Raw genomic sequence first — 16369 nt, forward strand, 5'->3', positions numbered from 1 at the left:
TCATTTATTTGGGGGGAGGGTTAGGTTTGCATTTAATGTACTTTATATGGTGGAGTGAGTTAATAAAGGGCTTTTAAAATGTGATTATTTCTCTCTGTCTGTCTTTCTCTGGTTGGGTTCCAAATGAGTGTAACAGGAGCAGAGTCATAAAATGTACAAATATTCTCTCTGATTAATATTTTTATGCAATTTCTACTTCACAGTGAAGAGAGAGAGGAAGGGAGAGGGAGAGGCAGATTGTGTGTGTGTGCATGCGTGCGTGCGTGCGTGCGTGCATGCGTGTGTGTGTGTGTGTGTGCGTGCGTGTGTCAACCATCTCCTGTTGCATGTTAGAAATGGTATTCCGCAATTAATGTCCAAATCAGTTCTTTCGGAAGTGGATGTCCAAAATGAGTCAAATATTACAATAATTTTTTCTTTTCCTTTTCCGGGATGTGGGAGGAGGACAAGCAAAGTGACAGTCAGTGATTAATGTGTGGTTCTAGAGAGATGCTGAGCTGCTCAGAGCTGTATATGCCCCTGGTGGTCAGGCCCAGCAGGGCATCATGTCTGGTGGGAGAGGGCTGTGAAGGGGCTAAATGTTGCCCCTTGTGGTCAGGCCCAGCAGGGCATCACGGCTTTTGCGAGAGGGCTGTGAAGGGGCTAAATGCTGCCCCTGGTGGTCAGGCCAAGCAGGGCATCATTGCCTGTTGGGAGAGGGGTGTGAAGGGGCAAAATGCAGTATAGGAGAGAGAGTCTGTCGCAAAACGAGAAAAAGAAAACTAAAAACTAATACAGCTTCAATACAAAAATCGGCATCAGTATCAACCTTCAAAAACCCATCAAACCATATAGGCATCCTTGCACTAGCTCTCTGATGCAGTGTTTTCCAACAGCCAAATAATTCTGCACTAACATCGAACCGGCTAGTTCTGAATTCAGTTCACTTCAGTTCAGAAGGGGTAGAAGAAAGTTTTGAGGTGAAAGCAAATCTCAGGGTATCACAGAACGCTTTGATGGATCAGAAAAGAGGAAGAAACGGGGTTGAGGAAGACATCACATGACATATCCGGCTCACTTTCAGGTGTCGGACGTCCTCGTCACTGCAGTTACAGTAGGACGTTACTTTAGATGAGAAATCCATCATCCTGAAATCTGAGAGGAAATTCTGCTGCTCGAGCCCGAAGCCTCGTCCCTGAAGGAGCGGCTCTGTGTCGGCTCTGAGACACGGTCTGATGTAGTAAAGTGACGGGGTGAAAACATTAAGTCCTGTGACCGATTTACCTTAGGATGTTTATATCCGTGACATTAGAATTGAATTCCTCCAGATGGGGCAGATGGGCCCCAGCAAGGAGAAAATTCAATTCCAATTACATGGCCCTAAAGATAGCTGTAATTGTATTTCTACTTCTCCTGCAGCTATGTGTCTTCCACACCATGACTAACATTTAAACATCTTCCCCAATAAGGTCAGCTTGGATTTAAAATGGAAATATATGGAGGTTGTGCTTGTGTTTCCTTACCACGGCACTGGGCCAGCAGCCCCGCTGGGGTCAGGGGATGGAAGAGTCAAGGCAGTCGCTCAGGCAGTCAGTCACTTGGTGACTCAGTCAGTCAGTAGGTCAGACATGGATGTTTAGTGAGTTTAGTGGTTAAAGAGCTGTAGCTATCCACCTTATTTCTAGTTCCCATGATGCCTTATGGGTGCTTCTTCCGGTGTAATCGAGGTAACGAGGAAATGCGCAAGCTGCAACAATCAAGTCACGTTAAACCGGACCTTGTACCCATAATTATTTTACAGTGGGGCATTCAAAAATAAGGTGGATAGGGATAGGAAGTGATCGTCGGGATTCGAGGGGTGGGTACTGGAGGCTGTACGAGTGGAGACGGAGGCTGTGCGAGTGGAGACCGGAGGCTGTACGAGTGGAGACCGGAGGCTGTGCGAGTGGAGACCAGAGGCTGTGCGAGTGGAGATGGAGGCTGTGCGAGTGGAGACCGGAGGCTGTGCGAGTGGAGATGGAGGCTGTGCGAGTGGAGACCGGAGGCTGTGCGAGTGGAGATGGAGGCTGTGTGAGTGGAGATGGAGGCTGTGCGAGTGGAGACCAGAGGCTGTACGAGTGGAGACCGGAGGCTGTGCGAGTGGAGATGGAGGCTGTGCGAGTGGAGATGGAGGCTGTGCGAGTGGAGATGGAGGCTGTGCGAGTGGAGACCGGAGGCTGTGTGAGTGGAGACCGGAGGCTGTGCGAGTGGAGAGCGGAGGCTGTACGAGTGGAGACCGGAGGCTGTACGAGTGGAGACCAGAGGCTGTACGAGTGGAGACCGGAGGCTGTACGAGTGGAGACCAGAGGCTGTACGAGTGGAGACCGGAGGCTGTGCGAGTGGAGACCGGAGGCTGTACGAGTGGAGACCGGAGCCTATGCGAGTGGAGACCGGAGGCTGTACGAGTGGAGACCGGAGCCTATGCGAGTGGAGACCGGAGGCTGTACGAGTGGAGACCGGAGGCTGTACGAGTGGAGACCGGAGGCTGTACGAGTGGAGACCGGAGCCTATGCGAGTGGAGACCGGAGGCTGTACGAGTGGAGACCGGAGCCTATGCGAGTGGAGACCGGAGGCTGTACGAGTGGAGACCGGAGGCTGTACGAGTGGAGAGCGGAGGCTGTACGAGTGGAGACCGGAGGCTTTACGAGTGGAGACCAGAGGCTTTACGAGTGGAGACCAGAGGCTGTGTGAGTGGAGACCAGAGGCTTTACGAGTGGAGACCAGAGGCTTTACGAGTGGAGACCAGAGGCTGTACGAGTGGAGACCAGAGGCTGTGTGAGTGGAGACCAGAGGCTTTACGAGTGGAGACCAGAGGCTTTACGAGTGGAGACCAGAGGCTTTACGAGTGGAGACCAGAGGCTTTACGAGTGGAGACCAGAGGCTGTGTGAGTGGAGACCAGAGGCTTTACGAGTGGAGACCAGAGGCTTTACGAGTGGAGACCAGAGGCTGTACGAGTGGAGAGCGGAGGCTTTACGAGTGGAGACCGGAGGCTGTGTGAGTGGAGATTCACAAAGAGAATGAGAGGATGAGCCAAAGCCAAAGATAAAAGGTAAACATTTTTAACAGTATTTTGTTTGTTTTTGTGTCTCCACAATTGACCTCTTATTGTCTTGTGTGTCACTTTAGTAACACAAGATAAGATGACCATCCTAAATTCAACTATCAGAGAACCTGCTTGAAATCCAAGGTAAATGATGACAACCAATAATCTTCCAAATGAATGGACAATAAAGTACAATCTTACCCTACAGAGATCATATTGTTTATGAAAATAAGATTTCACAGTGGGTGCATTTGTTGAACAGAATGGCCTCTATCTTCCGACAGGCGCTATCCCTAAATAGCGCTTTGCACACTGTTTGCGCTTGCCTTAAGGCACGGACGATAGCATTCCGCCTTGCGCCGTCCCGCCAGGTGTTCTGCCGAGTTTTGCTCCCCCGCCGAGCAGCAAAAAAACCCATCCCCACCTCACGGGAGCTACTTGATGATTAAGTAACTTAATGATTTATACAGAAATGTAACTGTTTCTGTTAAGTTAGACATATTCACGTGTAGTGAAACCACGGTGGTTATTCTTCTATATTGACGGAGAGAACAGAAAACGTGGACTACTCGTCAGATGCTTGGCCAGGAAGAGAGAAAGTTTATTCTGCGCATGCTCATACGTAGGTCACAAAGAACGTGTGCACGCAGGCACGTGATGATGTCATACAGAGCATTAAACATTACTTTGTATATACATTGTTTCGTATACACTCAACAGTTTCAAAGTGATATAATTGTCTGGTAGACGTGACCTCCCTGATTTCTAAGTTAAAACAGCCCCGAAATATGTTGGGGATGCAATTCTCGGCGGGCATGCGGAAACGTTCACGGCACCTGTCGCAAGCGCAAATTAGAGCCGTGCCAATTCTGCCAAAAATCATCTGCGCCCCAAAATGCCTGCGCAAACGGGATTTGGGCGGTCTTAACTACCAGAATTATTCACAGGCGTGGCCAGGCAATGCTGTGCATTACGTCAATCAAAACCAATCAGACTCCCGTCTCGCAATGGTTGTTTGCGCGAGGTTGCCTCGCCGAGGCATGCAATGCTGTAATTCTCTCGATGTGTAATAGAGTGTCACTCGTGCGAGGACAGAGGGAGCTTATTGACAGATCGTCTGTGGTGCCAATGACCCTTCGGGTTATGAAGGTAAATAGCCTATGTCCATTGTCCCACAAGTTTTCTCAATTAATTTCCCTCTTTGCATGTGATAAAAGTTTCTCAGTGAGTTATAGTTGATTGCCTCACTGAATTATCTGCTAATACCCAGTTTTAGCAGCATAATTTGATGTCTTGGCATGGCAAGGCTGTGCTTAATGACATATCCAAAAGGAATTCCACTTTCCACTCCGCAAATACCTCTCTGCGCTGGGAGCGCAGCCGTAATCTCCGTGCAGAGCGCCCAGCGCAGAGAGGTATTTGCGCGTAAGAGGTCCTTTTCAAAGCTCTTAGCGCAAAGTAATTGCGCGCTGCTGATGATAGGGTAACGCCATCTATCCCACATTTTAGCGCTGAAACTCCTGCTTTGGCATGGGGCAGCCAATGCCCAGTACAATTATCACAGACATGCGCTTGTGTCCGCCTCCAATTTGCATAGCGCACGGCGTTAAACGAGCGCAAACCCAAAATTAGCGCTTTTGGGAAGATAGAGGCCAAGATGTTTTGTTGTGTTGTTTTTACAGGACATCATTGGTGTGGTGAAGACTGTACTGGTGAAGAGAGGAGAAGAAGAAGGTAGGTCTTTCTTAGATAAATAAGGATTTAAAAAGGGGGAGAACAATGGATGCAGAGGGTCATGCCCATTGAATCTGAGGGGGGATATAACTTCAAACAGCCTCTAAATATGGCTAAAATACGTCCAAAAAAGGTCAATTTTTTTTCCGAAGGGACTCCAAATGCGTGTGTGTGTTTGTGTGTGTATGTGCGTGTGAGGTACCTGTCCTCTTAGCAACTCGTAGGCTGTGATGCCCAGTGACCACCAGTCCACAGAGAAGGAGTAGCCAGGATGCGAGCCCTCAAACGGCTGGAAAAGCTCCGGAGCTGAGAGACAGGCACAATGAGACATCGTCATCGACCACGCCTACTCTCACAAAATGAGTCATACATTACATTACATTACATTACATTACATTACATTACGTCATTTGGCAGACGCTTTTATCCAAAGCGACTTACAATAACACATTTTGTCAACAGTAGAGAAATCAACCAGTAGAGAGTAGCACCTGTAGAAAGTAGATTGAGAAGGATTATTATTATTTTTTGTAGAAAGAGAGAGATGTTAGTTGAAGATGGGCCCAGGTGGAGCCTGAAAAGGTGTGTTTTTAGTCTTTAGTCGAAAGATGGGCAGTGATTCAACTGTGCTGACTGAAGGCAGGAGCTCGTTTCCACCATTGTGGCACCAGGGACGAGAAGAGTCGTGATCGGGATGAGCGACTTTTGAGTCAACATAGCAGAAGAGGGGCAAGGCGTCCTGCACTGGTGGAGGAGCGGAGGGTGCGGTGTGAGGTTTGGAACCTGACCATACATTGTAGATACAGAGGAGCTGTCTAGCACAACATTAAAAGGAGTTATGCTGATTGATAATTGATATACACACTGGTATTTTCCCAGGGTTAGAAATGTATTCCCGTTAGCCAGAGGTCATGTTTTGTTTGTCTGTCTGTCTGTGCGTCCGTCCGTCCGTTTGTTTGTTTGTCTGTCTGTCTGACTGACTGTTTGTCTGATTGACTGTTTGTTTGTTGTTTGTTTGTCTGACTGTCTCTCTGTCTGTCTGTCTGTCTGTCTGTCTGTCTGTCTGTCTGACTGTTTGTCTGTCTGTCTGTCTGTCTGTCTGTCTGTCTGTCTGTCTGTCTGACTGTTTGTCTGTCTGTCTGTCTGTCTGTCTGTCTGTCTGACTGTTTGTCACAGGATATCTCAAAAAGTTATGAACGGATTTACACAAAACTTTGTACGAAAGTACTGTAGGTCATGGGTCAACTTAGAATTGATTAACTTTCCATGCCCACAAGCCAAAAGGATGCATGGTGGGCATGGCCTATCACAAAAAGGTGCCTAACTTCCAAATCCATTCAAGTGGTAGGTACTTTTATTAATCCCTGGGTTCTGTGTTCGGCGACATTTACAGTATGCCATTTTAATTGCGATCGGGCTGAAACCTTCAGGGTGTGTAAAGGGTACCCGTGTGGGTGACCTGATGGAGACTGATTTTTTAATTAGGCTAATTAGCTAATGATGTGATGTCATCAGTGATGATGTAATCAGTGATTATGTCAAAAGTGATGTCATAAGGGTGCACACACACACGCACACACAAGGAGGCATTGTGACAAGACTGATCAGTGATGTCACACACACACAAGGTGGGCACCGGTGCGGGTGAGAAGCGTTGTCCATGATGCCAGCATTTTGGACAACATTCTCCTCTCAGCCACCGTACTCACAGGCTCCAGGCTGGTCCCCAAGACAGACCCTGCCCTCCTCAGCAGCTTGTCTAGTCTGTTAGTGTCTGCAGCTTTTATGCTGCTGCCCCAGCACACAGCTGTAAAGAAGAGGGCACGACTGATGGAACGCATTAAGCATGGGTCCATGCAGGTCAAAGGACCTGAGTCCTTAAGTACAGTCGGCTCTGGTCCTTCTTGTATAATATGGCCCTGGTGTTCCTGCTCCAGTCCAGTTTATTGTCCAAGTGCACTCACAGGTACTTGTAGTGCCTACAAGTATGAGTGCACCAAGTCCACATCCTCACCCACATGGAGACATCACAAAACTTTGTAGAAAGGCACTCTAGCAAGTGCCCTCTAGTTTATTTATTTTCAAGAGGGATTTTTTTTTTTTGTCCCCGTGATCTTATTTTTAGGGTTGTGGTTATTTTCAGGGGCAATTTTATTAATTTATTTTTATTTTTATGGATGTTTGGGAAAGGAAAGCTGCTGTCTATGTGTCAGTAAAAGCCCTTTCCGTACAGAGCAGTGGTGTAGTCTACGTGATACGCAGGTATACGCCGTATACACACTGCGAAATGACTCAGATTTGCGTATGCGCACTGGGAAATGCGTTATACGTATCGTTTTCAATTTCCATTCATAAAATTCACCCTGTGCGCTCTGTGTGTTACCCTACGTTCACACACAGCACCCAAGAGTCAGAGTCAGAGTCAGTATACCCTCTGAAAAAAGGTAGACTACACCACTGGTACAGAGGTACATTGAATAGTGAAGGGTAGCCAAGTAAACACACATTATGGTGGAGACTGAGGTTTACAGTACTGTCCAGGCACTTACAGTACAGCAGACACCTTTATAGATATAGATATATCCTGCACTAAAACTATCCTGGGGATTATTAAGAAATAAGAATGACTTTATAAATGCAACAAATCCCACCTTTAATACGTTAAGTATAAATAACTTGTCTGTGTAGACTCTGAATGCCTTTGCAATAAAAGATTGCTTTTTTCAGGGAGAAATGAGCTATGGAAAACTTTGAATTGGAGAGAGATTTCTGCTTCCCCGTGGAAATGAGTTACACAAACACACACACACACACACACACACACACACACACACACACACACACACACACACACACACACACACACACACACCCACATGCATGCATGCACACAGGGGCGGACTGGGATCATAATTCAGGCCGGGCATTAGATACCAAGCAGGCCAGGCCGTTTGAATTTGGGCCGTTTGAAGCCCAATTTGGGTCGTTTGAAGCCAGATTTGGGCCATTTGAAGCCCAATTTGGGCCGTTTGAAGCCCAATTTGGGTCATTTGAAGCCAGATTTGGGCCGTTTGGAGCCCAATTTGGGTCGTTTGAAGCCCAATTTGGGTCGTTTGAAGCCAGATTTGGGCCGTTGGAAGCCCAATTTGGGTCGTTTGAAGCCAGATTTAGTGAATATAATGCTAACGCGATGATACATGTTACCTATTTGTTCATTAATATAAACATTGCCTAGATAACTGCAAGTATAATATGAAGAAGTAAAACCAAAAACATGCCTCTGTACAAACGCTTCACAGCAAACTTTATTTAAGGAAGAGTGATCAGATCGTGCATACTGCGTTATTCTCCACAGGCTTAAGAACTACACGTCATAACAATAACAATAATAATAAACATTGACATATTCCCAGTTTCATTAAACATCTTCCTGTTTAAGCAAGCCCCTAACATTAAAGACATGGTAGTGTGTTCTGCTCAAGACCCAACCTTTGTTTCTGAAAAATTAGGCCAACAATGGTTTTAGTCTCTATAGCCTATAGCCAAGTGTTGAGCAATGCAAAACTCAAGGCTCCAACACAAGAGTCCAGTAGCCTGTACTACGAAGCTAGTTTAATGCCTTATCCGAGTAAGTTTGAGTTTAAACCTTGGTTTAGCCGTACTACAAAGCAAGTTAACTTTCAATCACCATGGCAACTGACGCTGCAAAGCTAACCTGGTCGCGACCAGGTTAGCTTCAGAGGATAAGATCAAAATCCATGACAGACCCATATAATCGGCTCTCTGGAGTCACTCACCGTTCATATAAGATCGCCATATGAAAAATAGATTGCAGTCAACTGAGAATATAACAAGAAAAACATTTGTGGCTCTGTAGGCTACATAATTAAATTAAGCCTACTTACCACTTTATGTCTTAACAGCTCAACTATGCGTGGAGAAATATGATCACTATTAATCACCGCAGCGCATATCATAGGCTAAACGGAGCCTCAAATGGAGTGAGGGTGATATTCTCCTACATGCCAGAAAAGCCTATAGATGGGATAAATATGGGATAGCCCCAATACTAAATATGCAGGCTTCTTGCATGTTTCAGCTGGAACTGTGTCCTGTAGGCTGTATGCCAATATATGAGCAAAAATAGGCTAGTTTTTATCAATGAAAAGTATGCCCGCATCGTCTTAATTCAGTCCAGCAGTTTTCTCTTTTATATTAGGATATCATTATTATAGCCTATATATGAATTATTCGATCAGTGCAACCACACACACATAATGAGTGATAGAGATCATTATTCATTGAGCATGCTTTCTAAATCTATGGTCTAAATAGGCTTACAGATTGTGGAAATTTATAGACTGAGATTACACATTTAATGTACATTTACACTCGCACAAAGCTGTAGGAGACAGAAATCGCTGATCAAAATAAATCAAATGACTGATGTGAATACAAGCGGCAGCTTTAGACAGTCCTTCCCCCAACTATATCCAACGCGGATTTTCATTCTGCCATAGGTTACATTAAATATCCGCTAAAATCTCTGATCCCACTGTGGCTGCGCTTTTTCATTCAATTAGGAAATGGGTGTGGAAATGGGTGTGGGCGTGGATCAACTCAGCTGTTCATAATGTGATTGGCTGGCGCACCTCTTTCGCGTGGACGCGCGCCTGTGCACGAGCGAAAAACGTGCGCGTGCACAGGCAGATCCCAGGTCCACTTACACAGTAGAAAACCAGCGTCGTAGTATCAGTTAACTAGATAGCTTTGATCCTGTTCAGTCAAACCAGATCAAAGGGACTTATCGCGGATCTGTTGAACTAGTTTCGTAGTACAGGGCTCAGAAATGAATGCGTGACATCAGGGTGGCTCTGTGCATATTTTCATGGTTCCGAGCTTCTGAGTCCAATTTTACAATGAGATGCACCCACTTTAACCCTGAAGTGTAATAATTACTTCAGGTACTAACTAATAAAGTAATAAAACCACTAGTAAACCAGTAGGCGGCGCCTGGCCTACTGTTCAGTGAGTGGCCTGACTGCAGGCACCATTTTTTTTGTTTTTTTTGTTTTTTTTGCAGGCCAGGCAAGGCCAGGCCCGACGTGCCTGATTATGCAGTCTGCGCCTGCATGCACACACACACACATGCACACGCACCCACATGCACACACACACACGCACGCACACACACACACAAGACACACACACACACACACACACACACACACACACACACACACACACACACACACACACACACACACACACATGGCCTTGTCACTCATATCCTGAAATGCTGTTGGCTCCTAGCTGATCTGTTGGGGATGGATGGCATCGATCTGCTGCTACTGAACTTCAGAGTCAGAGTCATGGGAGAGATGACTGCAGCTCTGAAGTGTAATGTTGCAACTCAACGGCTCTGAAATGCTAAAACCACGATCGCCCTTTTTAAGTCTGACACATCAAAAGCAAACAAATAGGCCTCAATAAGAAACACACCAAAGACACTTTTCTGTTTGGAAAAAGAAAAAATTGGATGGGATTGTGTTTGGATACAAACTGTCTCCTACAGCAGTGAGTCCGAAAGATGTTAGATCTTTAACCTCTCCCATCACTTCTCCTTTGGTAGAAACTGTGATCACAGACCAGCTGGGTTGTGGGCGTGCTGTGTGCAGTTGAGTATACTGACCTCACGACACGTACCACCAGGATTTCTGGGTATTGAAGCTCAGATTTTTTTTTACCGGTTTCCTCTCATTGTCATTAGGAGTCGACAATGTGCAAAGTTGCCGACTGTAGTATTAATCAAACATTCATGTAGGCTACACGCTTTTTACACCAAAAGTAGTGCACATTATGCAGATTTTTTTAAACACATGTAAACCTGCTAAAATAGGCGATTGACTCCTTCCCATTGCCAGTAGACCAGTTTGCCTTTCTGATTTTTTTTCTTCCTCCCGGTGTGTCACGTTCAACGTCACGAACATGCCGAAAAACAGTAGAACGCAGCATGGAGGCTATAGTGACAATGTTACAGTGGATACTTTTTATATTATTATTTTATGAATGAATGAATGAATGAATGAATGAATGGATGGATGAATTTATTTGATTTGATAAAAAAAAAAAAAATGCAGTACACCACAAGCATACAGTACAAAATAATTCATCAGGATGACACAAAACATTTGTCAAACTTATTTCCATTGTGGTCTCTTTCAAACTTAATGCTGAATGAACGATGTCTTGTCAGTATTGCATCTTGCATGATATGAAGAACAAAATCGAAAAACAAAAACTGCATCCAGCAGTTTCTAAATGCTGGGGCACCCATACTGTACATTTCTAACATAAACATTGAGGGTACTCAACATTTCCGGGTTCACATTTATTTTTATTTTTATTTATCCTTTATTTAACCAGGTTAAAAACCCGTTGAGATCAATGATCTCTTTCACAAAGGTGACCTGGCCAAGAAGGCAGCACAACAGGGCACAATAGGGCTCTATAGGCTGGCAAATTCTCAGATACTGTGATTTCCTCCCCACAATGAATGTAATTGAATTCACCATTAACTATTTACCTGAACAGTTTATGATGTTATGGTAACACTTTATAATAACGTTCAGTAGTAAATCATTTATAAGCTATTAATTAATGATGAACTAATGATGAACTAATCATTTACAAAACATTTGTAGATGATTAATAAGTGCTATGTAAACATATTAAAAACGTGTTGTAAGTCATCTATAAACTTTCAGTAAATCATGAAATGATCATAAATAAAACGTAAATTGTAAATTGTTCATAATTAATCAATATACTATGAAGTTTTTATATTCCAACCATTATCTCTATAAACATTTATTAATCATGAACAAATGATGAACAAATAATTAGTAAATGATCTCCATATAAGTTGTGGATGTCTCATTGAAGCTGCATTCAGTGATGTTCCGTTTGGAGGAGTCCCCCCTCCCCTCCCTACATCGTTCACGGGAACGCACACACGCAAGCTGCCTCTGCAGCGCAGATCCAATATGGCAGCGGTCTGCAAACTGTAAACACAGCAGCAATGTAAGTACAATATCAACCGTGCCACTTTCCAGCCACCTACTGAAATTAAATCAGAGACGATACTGTGGCGATTCTGGTTTTTAGAGTGATGTTGATGTCTGACTAGGAACTGAAGTGCATGCATGTTTCCAGCCGGAACTGTGTTGTTGTGCTCATGACTGACGTCCATGCTGAGAGTTGCTGGGAAGCTGTGAATTATTAAGCCTGTACCAAAGTAAGTCTCCTGCCTCCTTGACTCTGACGGGGGTTGCTAACACCCGCATGATAACTTTAGTATGATTATGGTGTTTGCTAATAAAAATGTGTCCTAATGGCTAACTTAGATCGATAGCTGGCCACGGCTAGCGTAGCTAGGTTAGCGTTAGCCGAGCTAGCCATCAGGAGGAGTAGATAAACACCACTGTCAAACCAAGCTAGTATTACAGCAGTTTTTGCAAACATGTCTAGAGCAAAGCCAATTAGTTATTTATTGCGAGCAAGTTATTAGAATGGGACTCGCTAAAATGGCAGAAAGCAGCAGTTAGCGTCCCTCGCCATTCAGAGAAATCTGAATAGTTTACACAAACGCACCTTTTTTCGCTCAATCTTGTGGCCGCGAAAATATTTTGTTTCAGAAATAAATGCTTGCTTGTGTGCCTTGCTACAGTGAGACGGTAGTCTCCTCCATCTGCCATGACCATTGTAACATAATTTTCTTTATCAGGCAGACGAACCGCTGGCTGTGGTGGCAGGGGAAACAAACACAGGGACGTCCGTCTCAAGATCTGCCTGCCTGTGGAGTGGACTTTGGATGATTTCAACAACCAGTTTCATCGATACAATATGTATTGTACATGTTGCTGAGATACTAAATGAACACCTTTTTCTTTGCTTATTTTCCATTTGTGCACTTCTAGTTTATAAGTCATCATCTGTAAATATATCCGTACAGTATGGTGTCCTATAATTTGACAACAAAGCTATATGGAGAATATGTAGGCTTTCTCCTAAGGTTTAGAGACACTGACACTGTTTTATTGTTGTAATTATTGTGTTTTCAATTTGTAAATCATGGTTCCACACATTTTCGATTGAAAAAAGTATTTATTTCCCCCCAGACCTTGATTTTTTGGTATATTACCCCTTTTTGTAATTGAATGCTGTATTTTAATGATCCAATAAAAAAAAACATTTAGTAAAAGCTGCACAATATAGATGTATTCTGCTGGGGCCTGGGGTCCATTAATCATTTGTAACAGGTGAGGAAGATCTACAGATTATATGTAACACATTTATGAGTGATGAATTGTTTACACTTTAGATTAGGGGATAAAGAAAGCTTTATAAATGATTTGTATACATGTACAAATCATTTGTAACCGTTGAGGAAGAACTACAGATGATATGTAACACATTTATGAGTGATGAATTGTTTACACTTTAGATTAGGGGATAAATAAAGCTTTATAAATGATTTGTATACATGTACAAATCATTTGTAACCGTTTAGGAAGATCTACAGATTATATGTAACACATTTATGAGTGATGAATTGTTTACACTTTAGATTAGGGGATAAAGAAAGCTTTACAAATGATTTGTATACATGTACAAATCATTTGTAACCGTTTAGGAAGATCTACAGATTATATGTAACACATTTATGAGTGATGAATTGTTTACACTTTAGATTAGGGGATACAGAAAGCTTTATAAATGATTTGTATACATGTACAAATCATTTGTAACCGTTGAGGAAGCGTTATAAGTGAGTTGTAAATTATTTACACATCATTTATTACAGTTGGGCAAAACTTTGTAGTTTGTGCTGCAGTGCTTCTAAGTGCTGACTGCTTCGGTCGGCCTGGGGATACATGGAGTCAGTCCCTGTTCACCCGCATGGGAGAAGCTTCATTAACAGGTCATAACCGGTACAGTATCATTGTTTTGAGGCTTTTAACAGGCTACCTTACAAGTAATTAATGAGACATCCACAAATTATATGCAGATCATTTACTAATGATTTGTTCATCATTTGTTCATGATTAACAAATGTGTAAGTGGCGAGATACTGATAAACAGAAGTTGCAATATAAAAACTGACTTAGAAGTGATTTATAATCTATCAACTAATTACTTCTAAATAATTTACTAATGATTTGCTCATCATTTGTTCATAATTAATAAATGTTTATAGAGATAATGGTTGGAATATAAAAACTTTGGATAGAATATTGATTAATTATTAACAATTTACTAACGTTTTATTTATGATAATTTCATGATTTACTGAAAGTTTATAGATGACTTACAACACATTTTTTATATATTTACATAGCACTTATTAATCATTTACAAATGTTTTGTAAATGATTAGTTCATCATTAATTAATAGCTTATAAATGATTTACTACTGAACGTTATTATAAAGTGTTACCGATGTTATTTATAGTTTCATTGTAATCATTGACCATCAAAACATAGGGGTAGACATCACTTTTTATGTGTGATCATGTGTGGTTCAGGAGATATGATGCAAAATACATAATTTGGTCATGGCGGAAAGTAAAATGGCTGCCATGGACACCACAAGGCATTTTTGCGATGGCTCCCTTTCTGAAAATGTTCAGAGCCCCAAACTGTACAAATCTACCAAGTTTTATGCTTTTTGAAAAAGTGAAAATCATTTTCACATATCACCTGGAAAGCCAGTGGAAATTATAGTAGTTTCATGTGATTTGAGGTATAGTGAGGTCATCTTGGACTCAAATTGAAGTTTATGAACTTTATGAACAGTTTTCTATACAAGTGAGAGAGTGATATTGACATAAAGCATAAAACATAAAACGTTTCATGAGAATTTGTCAAGCGGACAGTTTTTTCTTTTTTCTTTTCTTTTTTGTCTTTTGGGGGTGAAATTTTAAAATAGAATTGCAACAAGCCACACAATCTTATCTTATCTTATCTTGCTATACTTCCCTACAGTATGTTTCCCCCATATGGGGCTGGCTCCCGGTATATTATGACTGTTACAAAGTTTTCACATTTATTTTTTCACATGAGTGGGAAAGGGGGGAGTTGGCCGTGACGTAACAGACAACCACATCGGCCATTTTGGAGGGCCAAAAAAAGAAGAAAAAGCAGGTTTGAACCCACAATTCTAACAATTTAGTCCCGAATGTGGAGATTCTGACCAGAATCATTTACACACCACCTCAAAGCCATATATATTGGTTAAATGCTGAGTATCATGATAATTGTTTCACGGGGACTAAGCCCTAGGGTGAAAGGGGCTTTGCTTACCCATGTAAGGCTTGGTCCCAGCAATAGATGTGGCTTTCAGGTCGTCTTTTACGATGGCTGCGATGTTGAAGTCGGTCAGATGGACGTGTCCTGGAGAACAAGAACAGAGAGATTGCCTTACCTCAGGGTGACACAGACCAACAGTATCACATCTGAGGCCTCATTGATCAAATGATCTGTATTGTGACAGACTGGGGGATTTTGTAGTGTTTTAGTGAGAGTGGCAACCCAAGTGCTTTCCAAAGTCAAACCAGTGACCTGGTTCCCTTTGCTGCAGGACGGCCCGAGTCTTTGCTATGCACACTAAGCGCACATTAATGAGCTGTGTGTGTGTATGTGTGTGTGTGCGTGTGTGCGTGCACGCCTGCACGGCATGTGTGTGTAAGATTGAGTGAGAGAGCAAGAGAGATAATTTTTGCCGCAGAGCAATTGTTCGGTTGAATGGCTGTCCTCAGTACCCCTACACACATAAGACCACACGCGCAGACATACATACACACACACACACACACACACACACACACACACACACACACACACACACACACACACACGTGCGCACACACACACATCTCCTATCCGCATGTGTGTACAACTGGACACACATACTGTACACATTAAGAATGCATGGCCAAAAAGATATCTTGGACATGCGTGCATGCACGCGCACACACGCACGCACACACACACACACACACACACACACACACACACACACACACACACAGATAACGGTGTGTGAATATAAAGCAGGCAGGAGCTGGCAGTCCAAGAGTGTTTGTTTACACAGAGAAACTGGGCCTTAAAGATAAGAAACCTGCCAGAACACTACCGTTCGCCTCCTTCCTTCTCTCCCTCTTCAATATCTCTCTTTTCTCCCTCTTTCCCACCCCGTTAATTCTCTCTATCGCCCTTCATTTAGCCCCCATCCCCTCCTTTATCCTATTCCCATGATTAAAGTTTTAGCCCACAAATCTCTTTTCCTCCACTTTCCACTCTCACTTCTTCACAGTTTGAAAGGTAGCTGTCTGTGAGATGAGGGCAGCTGTGCATAGGACAAGATGGAGTGGCACTAGTTTATTCATAAGACGACCATTGTTAAAAACACTCTGAAACCCCTGACAAAGGTCCAGCAGGACTGACAGCTCCATTCAGAATTAAAGTGGAGCTTAAGAGCTGAGTGACTTTCATCTTTTCATATTTAACGA

The 16369-nt window shown here is 43.2% G+C and overlaps 1 protein-coding gene across 1 annotated transcript in view; it reads right to left on the bottom strand.

The window, feature by feature from the left end:
* The window catches only part of stk32a (serine/threonine kinase 32A), a gene marked incomplete at its 3' end in the record, with an annotated part of 261148 nt that overhangs the window by 101246 nt on the left and 143533 nt on the right, over nucleotides 1-16369 (bottom strand). The window contains exons 4-5 of the mRNA XM_083638850.1: nucleotides 15162-15251; nucleotides 4999-5102 (exon numbers count right to left, since the gene is read on the bottom strand). Coding sequence (XP_083494976.1) covers nucleotides 4999-5102; nucleotides 15162-15251 — 194 coding nt within the window. The remainder of the gene's footprint in view (nucleotides 1-4998; nucleotides 5103-15161; nucleotides 15252-16369) is intronic.

The sequence above is a fragment of the Poromitra crassiceps genome (genome assembly GCF_964638095.1).
Source record: "Poromitra crassiceps genome assembly, chromosome: 1".
NCBI classification, from domain to species: domain Eukaryota; kingdom Metazoa; phylum Chordata; class Actinopteri; order Beryciformes; family Melamphaidae; genus Poromitra; species Poromitra crassiceps.